This window comes from Chiloscyllium plagiosum, chromosome 40, assembly GCF_004010195.1.
Source record: "Chiloscyllium plagiosum isolate BGI_BamShark_2017 chromosome 40, ASM401019v2, whole genome shotgun sequence".
Taxonomy (NCBI): Eukaryota; Metazoa; Chordata; class Chondrichthyes; order Orectolobiformes; family Hemiscylliidae; genus Chiloscyllium; species Chiloscyllium plagiosum.
Genome location: NC_057749.1, coordinates 12,811,486 through 12,823,856, shown reverse-complemented (window position 1 = coordinate 12,823,856; position 12,371 = coordinate 12,811,486). Strand labels below are relative to the sequence as shown.

The 12,371-nt window shown below is 39.9% G+C and overlaps 1 protein-coding gene across 2 annotated transcripts in view; it reads right to left on the bottom strand.

The window, feature by feature from the left end:
- LOC122542523 (chondroitin sulfate proteoglycan 4-like) overlaps positions 1-12,371 on the bottom strand; it is a 46,403-nt gene that overhangs the window by 18,195 nt on the left and 15,837 nt on the right. For both annotated transcript variants that reach the window (XM_043680356.1, XM_043680358.1), the window contains exons 4-6: positions 6,137-6,598; positions 5,162-5,338; positions 753-951 (exon numbers count right to left, since the gene is read on the bottom strand). In XM_043680356.1, the coding sequence (XP_043536291.1) occupies positions 753-951; positions 5,162-5,338; positions 6,137-6,598 (838 nt within the window). The remainder of the gene's footprint in view (positions 1-752; positions 952-5,161; positions 5,339-6,136; positions 6,599-12,371) is intronic.

Sequence of the window (12,371 nt, the reverse complement as noted above, 5' to 3'; positions counted from 1 at the left end):
TGTGAAACTTGAAAAGGTTCAGAAAAGATTTACAAGGATGTTGCCAGGGTTGGAGGATTTGAGCTACAGGGAGAGGCTGAACAGGCTGGAGCTATTTTCCCTGGAGCATCAGAAGCTGAAGGGTGACCTTATAGAGGTTTACAAAATTATGAGGGGCATTGGTAGGGTAAATAGACAAAGTCTTTTCCCTGGGGTCAGGGAGTCCAGAACTAGAGGGCATAGGTTTAGGGTTTAGGGTGAGAGGGGAAAGATATAAAAGAGACCTACAGGGCAACCTTTTCACACAGAGGGTGGTACGTGTATGGAATGAGCTGCCAGAGGATGTGGTGTAGGCTGGTACAATTGCAACATTTCAGAGGCATTTGGATGGGTATATGAATAGGAGGGGTTTGGAGGGATATGGGCCGGGTACTGGCAGATGGGACTAGATTGGGTTGGGATATCTGGTCGGCATGGACAGGTTGGACCGAAGGGTCTGTTTCCGTGTTGTACATCTCTATGACTCTTTAAAAAGATATCTTTCAGCCCATCCCAACTCATTGTTCTCGTATCTAAATCTCCTGACCTTGCATGACCCTGCACAAACTCTGTACTTGCCTTTCTCTCTCTCTCTCTGTCCATGAATGCTTTACTGCCCTGTTCATTGTGTCACAAAGTAGAATCGTGATAATGGAGTTTTACTGCCAGATGAGTTCAGTGGCTGCAACATGTGGATGCACCAGCTCAATAACTAATCATGACTCCCGTCTTACCGTTGTGCACAAAGATGATCTGACCACTGTTGATCTGTTCCTGGGTAAACTCCAGGATGCTGTCATCCGAAGATGATTTGAGAGCCACGTGGCCATTGGATGGAGGCTTGATAGAATATATCAATTCTTCTGCAGGGGTATCTGGATCCTCACTGTTCAATAAATCCTGTGAGATCTCAGCAATGCTGTGTTCCCACATCTAAGAATAAGAATTATTTTCTGCCATTAGAAGTATTGAAAAAGGTGTATATTTCACTCATTATCAATTCTCAAATATTAATTGTGTCATTATTGGGACCCAAATTGATCATCAAATGCTAACATACAAACATGACAAACATTTCTTAGGAGCAGGAATAGGCCATTCTGCCCTTTGCTCAGTAATTTGTACAGGTTTTAGTAGTCTTTGGTTTTGTAAAGATACCCAATATAGAAAACTCTCTCTATTACAGTGATTCTTACATAATTCATGGATTTGTCAAAATGACTCTGCCTGCAGCATCCACTGAGCTAATTCCACCTAAATGACCTTATCCTTTGCTCAGATGTATCCTTTAGCCTCTCAAGACCATGTCAGATAGAAACCCCTCTCTTCTTTGTATCTCAGTTCATTACCTGCTGTTTAAAATGGAGAGGAGAGCCTCAGACACAAGAATACATCTAACTAGATAAGAAACAAAGTTTGAGAAAAGCTCTCGCAACTTGAAAGAGGAACATGGTTGAGCAGAGCTAATGGATAATCAACTCCAGCATATTGCACTAAGTGGACAATCAAGGTGAGGTACTTCATCCTGGATGGTTGGGGTATGCTTCTAGAGTCTTGCTAGAGTTACACTCATCCAGGCAAGTAGGCAATAGTGCCTTGTAGCAAATGGACTGAGCTAACATACTAGAAAACTATTGCATTGGTAGAAGTACAATGCAAGAATAAAATCAGGCAGTATACTGATCAGTAAACCAGAAGGCTGTACAGTTAGTTATCTGTTACAAGAATAATATCCAGTCCAGAGTAAATACTATTTGATATGCATTGGGTTAGATCATTAATGGATAGAATGCATTATATAAATAGTAGTTGACAAGAAGCCACATCAGAACATTAATTATGCCCCTTTGGAATATCAACTCACAGCAAGTCCCAAAGGGGTATTAATTAACAGCATGCCCTAAATAATAATGGAAACAAAAATCAGAAAGAAGTCTTAGCGAAGAGTGTAGTAGACTACAACTTCAAAAAATATGTAATATACAGTGATTATAGCTCTCCAGCTAATATTAGTTCTGTTCTCCACGATTTCTCAATCCAGTAAAATATATTGAAGTACATATTCTTAATAGATTTGACCCTATCTTTTAGGCTGGTAAATTCTTCCTCATCTCTGAATGACTGATGATAAAGCAGCATCCTCGTTCTCTCCAACCTGATAGATTGTGACACACATATCACCAGTCATCAGTTCAAAAAGAGTTTCTATTTAATAGAGATTAAGTTACACTTGAGCACACAATACAGCAGTGACATCACAACTGTAATCTCTACATCTGATACATATCTTTTATTAATTTGATTGCCTCCCTACCAAGAATTAGGAAAGAAACTCTGAGAAACAAAAATATGCTTGAAACCATTAGTAGGTCTGACAGAAGGAAAGAACAGAAATCAACATTTCAGGCATGGATGCAGCATCAGAACTAGGTCATATTAGCATTTGAAATGAAACATTAAGGTGCTATATAAAGTCAAGATGGAAAGAGTAAAGGAAACAAATACCCCAAAATAAACACATGCACAAGAGTGACCAGCAAAGTGCTTAGTGTAGAACAGGAGATGGTTAAACAAGCAAAGAACATAGAGATGGAAGTATGAAAAACTAGCAAAGAAAAGCCACTTTAACAACAACAACCTGTCTTTTGTAAAACAACTTTAATGTCGCTTCCAAGACACTTCACTTGAGTATTAGAAAGCAAAATGTGAGTGAGCTACATGAGAAAATACAGGGCAAATTAAAACTTTATTTTTTAATGAGTGACTGAGGGAAGTAAAGTCAGGATGCTGAGACAAAGAAATAAAAACGTGGAATTCCAGAGCTTAGGATCCAGGCAGCCATGTCAGGACAATATTTCCAAACAATTCAAAACAAAATTGGGACACATATCCAAAATACCATGACACAGTAAGCTGAAATAAAAAGCACACAAGGCTGGAAATATTCAGCAGATTTGGATAATCTGTGGAGAGCTGAGGTTTTACCTCTCATCTGCTTTGATGCTGAGCTGTGTATTTCCAGCTCATCCTGTTTTCATTTTTAATAAATTCAGTGAGCTGGATCTGGATCAAAAGTCTGGATCAAAATTGCCACCTTGTGTCTATCCCCAGACACACTGCCGCCCCGTGTTCAAACCCAGAAACACTGCCACCCAGTGTCTATCCACAGAAATGCTGCCACCCAGTGTCCATCCCCAGAAACACTGCCACCCAGTGTCCATCCCCAGAAACACTGCCACCCAGTGTCCATCCTCAGAAACACTGCCACCCATTGCCAATTCCCAGACCTCCCACCCAACATCTATGTACAGGCATACGGCTATCCAGTATCCATCTTCAGAAATGATGTGGAAGAGCTGGTGTTGGACTGGGGTAGACAAAGTTTAAAATCACTCAACACCACATTATAGTTCAACAGGTTCATCCGGAAGCACTAGCTTTTGGCGCGATGCTCCTTCATCAGGTGGTTGTGGAGTATAAGATCATAAGACACATAATTTATAGCAAAATATTACAGTGTCATGTAACTGAAATGATATATTGAACAATCCCTAAATGAACTGCCACCTAGTGTTCATCCCCAGAACAAGATCAAAACTCACACGACACCAGGTTATAGTCCAATAAATTTATTTGAAAACACTAGTTTTTGGAGCGCTGCTCCCGATGAAGGAGCTGCACTCCGAAAGCTTGTGTTTACAAACAAATCCATTGGACTATATCCTGGTGTCATGCGATTTTTGACCTTGTCCAACCCAGTCCAACACTGGCACCTCCACATCATCCCCAGAACCACCCAGGGCCCATCCTCAGACACACTGGCACCCAAGGTCCATCCCCAAAAATACCCAGTGTCCACCCCTAGACACATTGCCACTCATTGTTTAGGTCTAGTATCTACTATTTCAAATAAACCTAAAAAGAAATTGGACAGCCCGAATGGTGCACCTCAACAAGAACAAAAGTGAAGCGGTCAACAGAAATGTATCATAATTAAACTGGAATGTCAACTCTGGAGTTTATGATGTTCCTTCGCCCCAAGGAGACCACTGTCGTTCAAAGGCCTCCACAGGGCTGGTATACTCTGATCTCCAATTTCTAGTCCCAGGACTTTCCACCCACTGCGCATTCACAGAAAGATTGCAATCCAAATGCTGTCCTCAGCATCGTTGCCACCCCAGCTTCCAATCCTGCAAACAGTGAGTCATAGAGTAATTGAGATGTACAGCATGGAAACAGAACCTTCGGTCCAACCCGTCCATCCCAATCAGATATCCCAACCCAATCTAGTCCCACCTGCCAGCACCCGGCCCGTATCCCTCCAAACTCTTCCTATTCATATACCCATCCAAATGCCTCTTAAATGTTGCAATTGTACTAGCCTCCACCACTTCCTCTGGCAGCTCATTCCATACAGGTACCACCCTCTGCGTGAAAAGGTTGCCCTGTAGGTCTCTTTTATATCTTTCCCCTCTCACCCTAAACCTATGCCCTCTAGTTCTGGACTCCCTGACCTCAGGGAAAAGACTTTGTCTATTTATCCTATCCATGCCCCTCATAATTTTGTAAACCTCTATAAGGTCACCCCTCAGCCTCCGGCCCTCCAGGGAAAACAGCCCCAGCCTGTTCAGCCTCTCCCTGTAGCTCAGATCCTCCAACCCTGGCAACATCCTTGTAAATCTTTTCTGAACCCTTTCAAGTGGCATGGAAAGTTTAAATTATCCCGCACTATGCTCATTTCTCATATTGATGAATGCAAAATTCATGAAATAATTGCTAAAATCTAATTTATTTTGAATTAGACCTGAAAAAAAAAATCAATGTTCATTCAAGCAGATCTTTATAAAAGCTTTTGAATTGGGCAAAGTTAGAAGTTATTTTGATACCTTTTTAACTTAAACCATCCCTTTGCTAATATGTAAGGAACTTCTAACAATGTCAAAAAAACCACAAGTCTGTATGTGGTAGCAGTGCTAGAAATCGCTTATTTGGCTCTCCTAAACATGGAGAGTTTGGAGGTATTAGCAAAGAGTGCCATTCCTTGCAGTGAATATATTTGGTCTACAAGTGGTTAAATCTTTAATTTGTATTACCCAGTAGATTCATTCTAGGAGTGAGGAGTGAATATAAACTATACTGTTACCTTCAATTCAGTATTAATGGTAACAACAGGAGCCTCGTCATTAACGGGGATCACAGTGACAATAACTGACTTTGGCTCACTCTGTCTGTCAATCTCAGACATATTGGCAATCACGGTGAAGCTGTCCATCAATGTTTCACTGTTATCATGAAAATAAAGCACTGCTTCTTCTTCCACCTAAAAATGTGCAGAAAAGGAATATTAGGAAAGAAGAACACAGCAACATTAAACTAATTATTTAAATCAATAGAACACCACATACATCACAGACCCAGTTACTGCACTTCAGTGGGTATTTTGTGCATTTCATTGGCACTTTCATTTTACTCATACGTCCACTGTTTATAATGAACAAAGAGCACAGATGTGCCTCATGTAGGGGAGGGTTGGTGTTGGAACAGGTGAGTTCCAAAAGACAAGTAAGAACAGAGATATAGATAGAGTTGACGGGAAGGAACATTTCCCCTTGATGGAAAGATCAGTGATCGAGGGCATGGGTTTAAGATGATGGGCAAAAGGTTTAGAGGAGATGTAAGGAAAATCAATTTAACCCATAGGGTGGAGGGAATCTGGAACTCACTGTCTTTACGGCAGCAGAGACAGAAAGTCATAACATTATACTTCTCTTCAGAAATATTTAGATGGATACTTGTGATGCCAAGGCGTACAAGGCCAAATTCAAGAAAATAGGATTAGAAAAGTTGGGAGCTTGTTTTTGACTGGCACAGATTTGATGGGCATTTTTCTGTGCTGTGGATCTCTAGTATTATTTTTAGGCAAAACTAAACAATGCAGCCTACTTTAAACTTTCCCAGGGTAGCATGTTGAGGGCACCCACTGCTTTTCAGAACATGCATTTGGCAGTATGCATAAAGATTTCTCTAAATCGGTGGCGAGTGTTGGCTGCATAACACATACTGAGGGCAATTAGACAAGAGAAAGGAGACCAACAAAAGAAAATACCATTCAATCTACCTCTTGCATAGTAAAAGATGTAACACTTCCTTCAACAATGCTTTGTCGTCCAATTCTGCCATGTTTTGGAGTTTTGGTAACATAAAATTCAAAATTTGATGAGGTAAGATAATTGGAAACATTTAGGATATCTCCAGTGAGGACCCGTGCATCGCCTTCTTTCACAGAGATATTCTGTGTCACTAAGATAATTACATCAGGAATGAGTTCCACCAGCACAGTTAGTCCATCCACCGTTTTAAATCCATTGGTAACATCAAGAACAAATGCATCCCCCTGAGTGCTGAATCTGGAATTAAGGTATTGAACTCTGCCTCTGTTTATGTCATCTTGAGAAAATGACTTGAGGGGTTTCTGTTGTCCAGTCAGTTGGCTCTCAGTAACCATGAACAACTGACCATGCACAGGAGCAGTTTTCACAGTGTAGATTAAATCTGATGGAACACTGTCATTGTGAGAAACCTGTCCAAGAAAAGCACATAAAATAAAACACACTTAGTTAAAACATAAATAATAGATTGATTGTTGTTAATTGAATCACCGGTATAGACATCATGATTTTACAGGCCAAGGCAAACAAATGGAATGAGCTGCCAGAGGAAATGGTGGAGACTGGTACAATCACATTTAAAGGCATCTGGATAGACACATGAACAGGAAGGGTTTAGAGGGATGCTGGCCAAATACTGACAAATGGGACTAGATTAGGTTCGGATACCTGGTCAGCATAGACGAGTTGGACCATGCAGTACAGCTCTATGACTCTAAATATCAACCATGGGATTTTGTTAGTATCTTGTCTTACAATTCTTACCGTATATTCTTGTGTCAATTTGAGAGGAGGATCCACAAGGCTTCCACAACAGACAGTCTCATGTTTGCTCTCAATAAACAATCAGCATTAGGGAAATATCACTTTCAAAATGTTTAAAGTGACAATCAACCATCAGAATAATCAGAAGTTTCTCTGACTGTGTGGTGACTGTCAGCCTGTGTAGCACATACTGAGGAAAATGTTCAAAAAACACTGAGGCTATCAGACAAGGGAAGGATGGCTACCAAAGGACAGAGAAATTTCGAACAATCATATGGTGGCAAAGTGGTTAGCATTGCTGCCTCATAGTACCAGGGATCCAGGTTTGATTCCAGCCTTTGGTGACTACATTGCATATTCTCCCCATGTCTACATGGGTTTCTGCCAGGTGCTCCAGTCTCCTCTCCCAATCCAAAGTTGCTCAGACTAGGTGCATTAACCACAGTAAATGTGGGATGGAGTGGGATACTCCTCAGAGGATTGATGCAGATTCAATGGGCTGAATGGCCTCTTTCTGGTTTGTGGAGTTTCTAAGGAAATAACCTTTCTGAAAATTGGTTTTTTTTCAGTGTTGCTCTTTTGCTTCCTATCCTTTTATACATTGTTAAGAAAAATTGATCAATCTCAAATTTTAAATTAACAATAGACCCAGAGTCAGTTACCATCTATACATAGTAGAGCTTACTAACTTCACTCTTGAAGATCTGGTAGGAGGTTCTAGACCATACCCTCTAGTCCTAGTCAGACTGATCAGTGGAAACACTTTGTTACTAACTGCCCTATTATTTCCTCATAATATTGATTAGTTCCCATCTTAACATCCAAAATCCCAGGAAATACAATACTTCTTTTGAGAAATATCTCCTTGTAATTTAATGGCTTAACCCTTGGAGTCTAAGTATCATGCTGGTCAACCCACACTGCATTTCCTCCAAGGCCAGTATATCTTTTCCATCTACTCAGGATTGCTGACAGTGTTCCACAACACTTTGACCAGGGATTTGTGTAATTGAAATGAAACTTCTAAGCCTTGTATGGCGAGCATTCCATTGGCTTTTCTTTTAAGCTATAGTCTGTAAGCAATTAGATTTTAATGATCTGCGTACCTGGACCCCCAAGTCTCATTGGAATTTGACTCTTTGTAGTTTTTCACAATTTAAGCTTTTAAAGTCTTTCAAGTTGATTTCCTTATATTTGCATAGTTGCTGAGATTTTACTGTTCAGTAGGAAGCCTGTACTTTGTGGATACTCAGTGAATCAAGCAAGTTTACTGCTGCTCTACTACTTGCTATGAGAGAAATATTCATCAGGAGTCAGTCAGCATTCTCAACAGTCTGAGCTCAATATCAAACTTACCCAGTCACCACAGCACATTTTTCAGAAAATTTCCTCTATATATGATATTAAGAAGAGTTGCAGCCCCAGCTAACACCATTGGTGAAATGTCACAAAGCATAAATTCATAAAGTTCTGTTAAACGTTAAATCTCACACATCATGATCCCATTCATTGAATTTCCAAAATAAAGTTTTAAAAAGGACACAGGAGCATGAAAAATACTGCTTCTTCCATCCATCCGGTCCCAAATCTCAATCGCCCACTTCCTCAAATATCCAGAAAGTTTTTATTTCAAATATCCCACACCCTCTGTCTTCCACTCCCCAGAGTCACCATTCCAGATGTTCACTGCTCTTTGTGCAAACAAGTTAAATCTAAGCTGTCGACATATCTTCCCTTGTATAAGCTTCAGCCCAAGTTCTCAGCTTTGAAGTTTCTAACTATCTCAAACAGATTATTGGAATACAATTCATATAATATTTATTCTTGAAAAAATCTCTCACCTGACTCTACTTCACCAGAGTAAACAATTTCGGATTCTTCAACCTGACATCATAGCTGAGCTATTTTTAACTGGCTAAATAAGAACATAGTGGCTGTTGGATGGAAACTATCCAAGTAGCATGTAATTCACCTTGTGCTATCATGCTAGTCACATAATGCATTAATGGAGTTACTGACTGAACAGTCATTGATCTCCATCAACAGACTTAGACATGAGATAAATAAACTCCCAGCGGAGGAGAGCTTTGGGACCATTAGATCCGCAGGTCACCTGTTTTTCTAAATCACACCTCATGTTTCAAATTACTCATCTACCAGATGCCAAAATCCTATATTTTGAGGGAAGTCTATCTAATCTTTGTTTGAATGAATCAATACTAACCATTTCCATTGTCTTTTTAGGGGTCTCTTTCATAGGCTGACTACTCTCGCTCACTGAAATATCGTTTCCGCCAATTGATTTGGAGTTTGGCTCCCAAGGCCCTACCCAACCCTTTGACAGCAGGTTGTATCTTCTGTCCTGGACCATAAGACATAGGAGCAGAATTAAGCCAGTTGACCCATTGGATGTGCTCTGTCTCTTGATCATGGCTGATATGTTTCTCAATCCCATTCTCCTGCCTTCTCTCTATAACCTTTGATTCCCTTACCAAATCAAGAACCTATCGATCAAGGTGAAACAACTGGTCCTAGTCAACATTATCTATTCCTTTAGAATCCTAAAGAGTGTAATCAAGGAATGCCTTGTCTTCCCAAGCAAAAACATGCCTAACCTACAGCCGTAGAGATCTAAAGCACAGAAAAAGGCCCCTTGGCCCACCCCATCCGTGCCAGACAAAAACAAGTACCTGCGTTTCTCCATTCCTCTCATCACTCTGGCTGCTCTCTTACGTATGCTTTCATTATTGCAATATCCTCTCTGTACCACAGTGATATAAATATAAATTATCACTGTTGAGACCATAACTATACAGAGTATTTCAACCAAGGTCACACCACTGATTTATAACGTGACAGAATTATTTCACTGGTTCAGCTCAATTTTGATCTTTTAACACATCCCACCATCTGTTTTGTTTTATTCTGCCACCGAGGATTGTTGCAATAGATTTATTTATCGTCTATCAAGATCACTTTGATCTCTGTCACTTTTCATACACATTATTTTCTTCTAATTAATAATAATAAGTTCTTCAATGTGTTGTCCCTTTTGTGAAGCATTTTGAATTTCTTTCCTTGGAATTTTATTTGCCACCTGTCTTCCCAGCATAGTCTAATTCTCCTGTTGCTCTTTTTGTTCAGTGTTTCAGTCCACAGTTCCATAGAGTGGAATCCATAGAGTGACAGCAGGAGATGCAAAAGAAACATTTCCCTTTTAGATCCAAAACTAGCAGGAAAGGTTGGATAGGCTGTCTTGCTTTTTATTATAAAACAGAATACTGAAGGGAAATCAATAGGGGTTTTAAAGAATGTAAAAGAACTTAATAGGGTACACATAGAAAAGGTGTTTTAGTGTGTGTGTTTTTCAGTAGACTTTACACAGAGAGGGTTGAGAATGTGGAACCTACTATTATGTGGAAACTGCATGGTGAATACTGCAAATATGTTAATAAAAAAACGATACAAGTATACGAAGGAGAAAGGGTTAGAAGGATATGTTGATAGGGTTCTACAAGGAGCAGAAACTCCAGATCAGATCAAATGTATTCTCTGAATTCAAATATGGCTAGTGTGGTGCCTTTTGGGATGCCTTTTTATATTTTATATAAGCGCAGGTTGTTATGACTGTTCGTTGTAATGTGCTTGGTGTGCCAAGTTTGGATCTTCCTGGCTCTTTTACAGTCTAATTGCTGAAGGAAATAAATAAAGTTTGAAAAAAAAGGGGAAACGTTTTGATAACTGAGAAATTAGATGGGAAATTACACAACATGGACCATTTAACACAATCAGAAGGATGAACATTTTACATTAAATGTAAAAGATGATAGGTGGGAGTTAAATAAGAGTATGGTAATGCTTAGAGAATTTCTCCAAGTACTAAATTTACCTTAGTAAACCTATTCACCCCGGGATTAATCTTAAGGACACAAACTATGGACTACAAAGCTGCTTTAAAATAGTTGACATGCAGAAGCTAAGTTGCATTCTCACAGACAACCAGAAGCAAGATATTTAAATGAGAGGCAATAAAGTTTCAGAAGTAATTCCAGATTCCGTAGTGAGCATGAAGAAAGACAAGTAACTGTTTCACTTCATTAATATGCACATAAAGGAGAAGGTCAAGCTTGAATCCTCAGGCAAAAGTAATGAGTACATTTTCACAGCGGTGGGGATTGCCAAGCAAGTGGTATCAATTATCCTGAGACAGAATCAAATCTTACAGAAGAATTTTGGAAGTAGTCAAACAGATTTCCTATACACAAAAAGGCGAGATATCACAGCTGTAAAGTGTAAGAGAGAAAAAGGTGTCACATCACCACCAGATGGTAGTATTAGACAGTGCAGATCTCCACTTGCATAGTTAACAATATCGATACATGCACTATACTATTGGATCACCCACCTCAGAAGGATGGGAAGCAAGAAATGTCTTACAGGATTATAACCCTTAGACCTCTGGCTCCCACTCTCAGAGTCATACAGCACGGAAACAGCCCCTTTCTTCCAACCAGTCCATGGTGAACATCATCCCAAATTAAACTAGTCCCAGCTGCCTGCTCTGGCCCATACCCCTCCAAACCTTTCCTGTTCATGTACTTAACCAAATGTCTTTTGAACATTGCATTTGTACCCACATTCACCACTTCCTCAAGAAGTTCATTCCACAGGCAAACCACCCTCTATGTAAAAAAAGATTTCCCCTCATGTCTTTTCAAAAATCTCTCTTCTCTCACCTTAAAAGTGTGCTTTCTGGTCTTGAAATCCCCCATCCTAGTGAAAGTTCAACTACCATTAACTCTACCTATAATCCTCATTATTTTATAAACTTCTATAAGGTGGTCTCTCAATGTCCAAGGCTTCAGTGAAAAAAAAACTCCCAGCCTATCCAACCTTTCCTTATAACTCAAACCTTCCATACCTGCTAACATCCTGGTAAATCTCTTCTGAACCCTCTCCAACTTAACAGTATCCTTCCTATAACTGAGCAACCAAAACTGGACACAGTATTCCAGAAGAGACCTCACCAATGTCCTGTACAACTTCAACATGATGTCCCAACATTCTCAAAGAACTGAGCATTGAGATCAAACATGCGACATACCTTTTACCCACCCTGTTTATATGTGATGCAATCTTCAAATCCCATTGAGAGACATTAAGCAAAGTTGAGGGAGGGTTTATTGGAAATTGGGGTCCCCTTTAAACCTATCCAGTGAGCATTCCATATTTGATATTTCCTGTGCAGTTTGATACCTCATTTAGAGTCATAGAGTCATAGAGATGTACAGCATGGAAACAGACCCTTCAGTCCAACCTGTCCATGCCGACCAGATATCCCAACCCAATCTAGTCCCACTTGCCAGCACCTGGCCCATATCCCTCCAAATCCTTCCTATTCATATACCCATCCAAATGCCT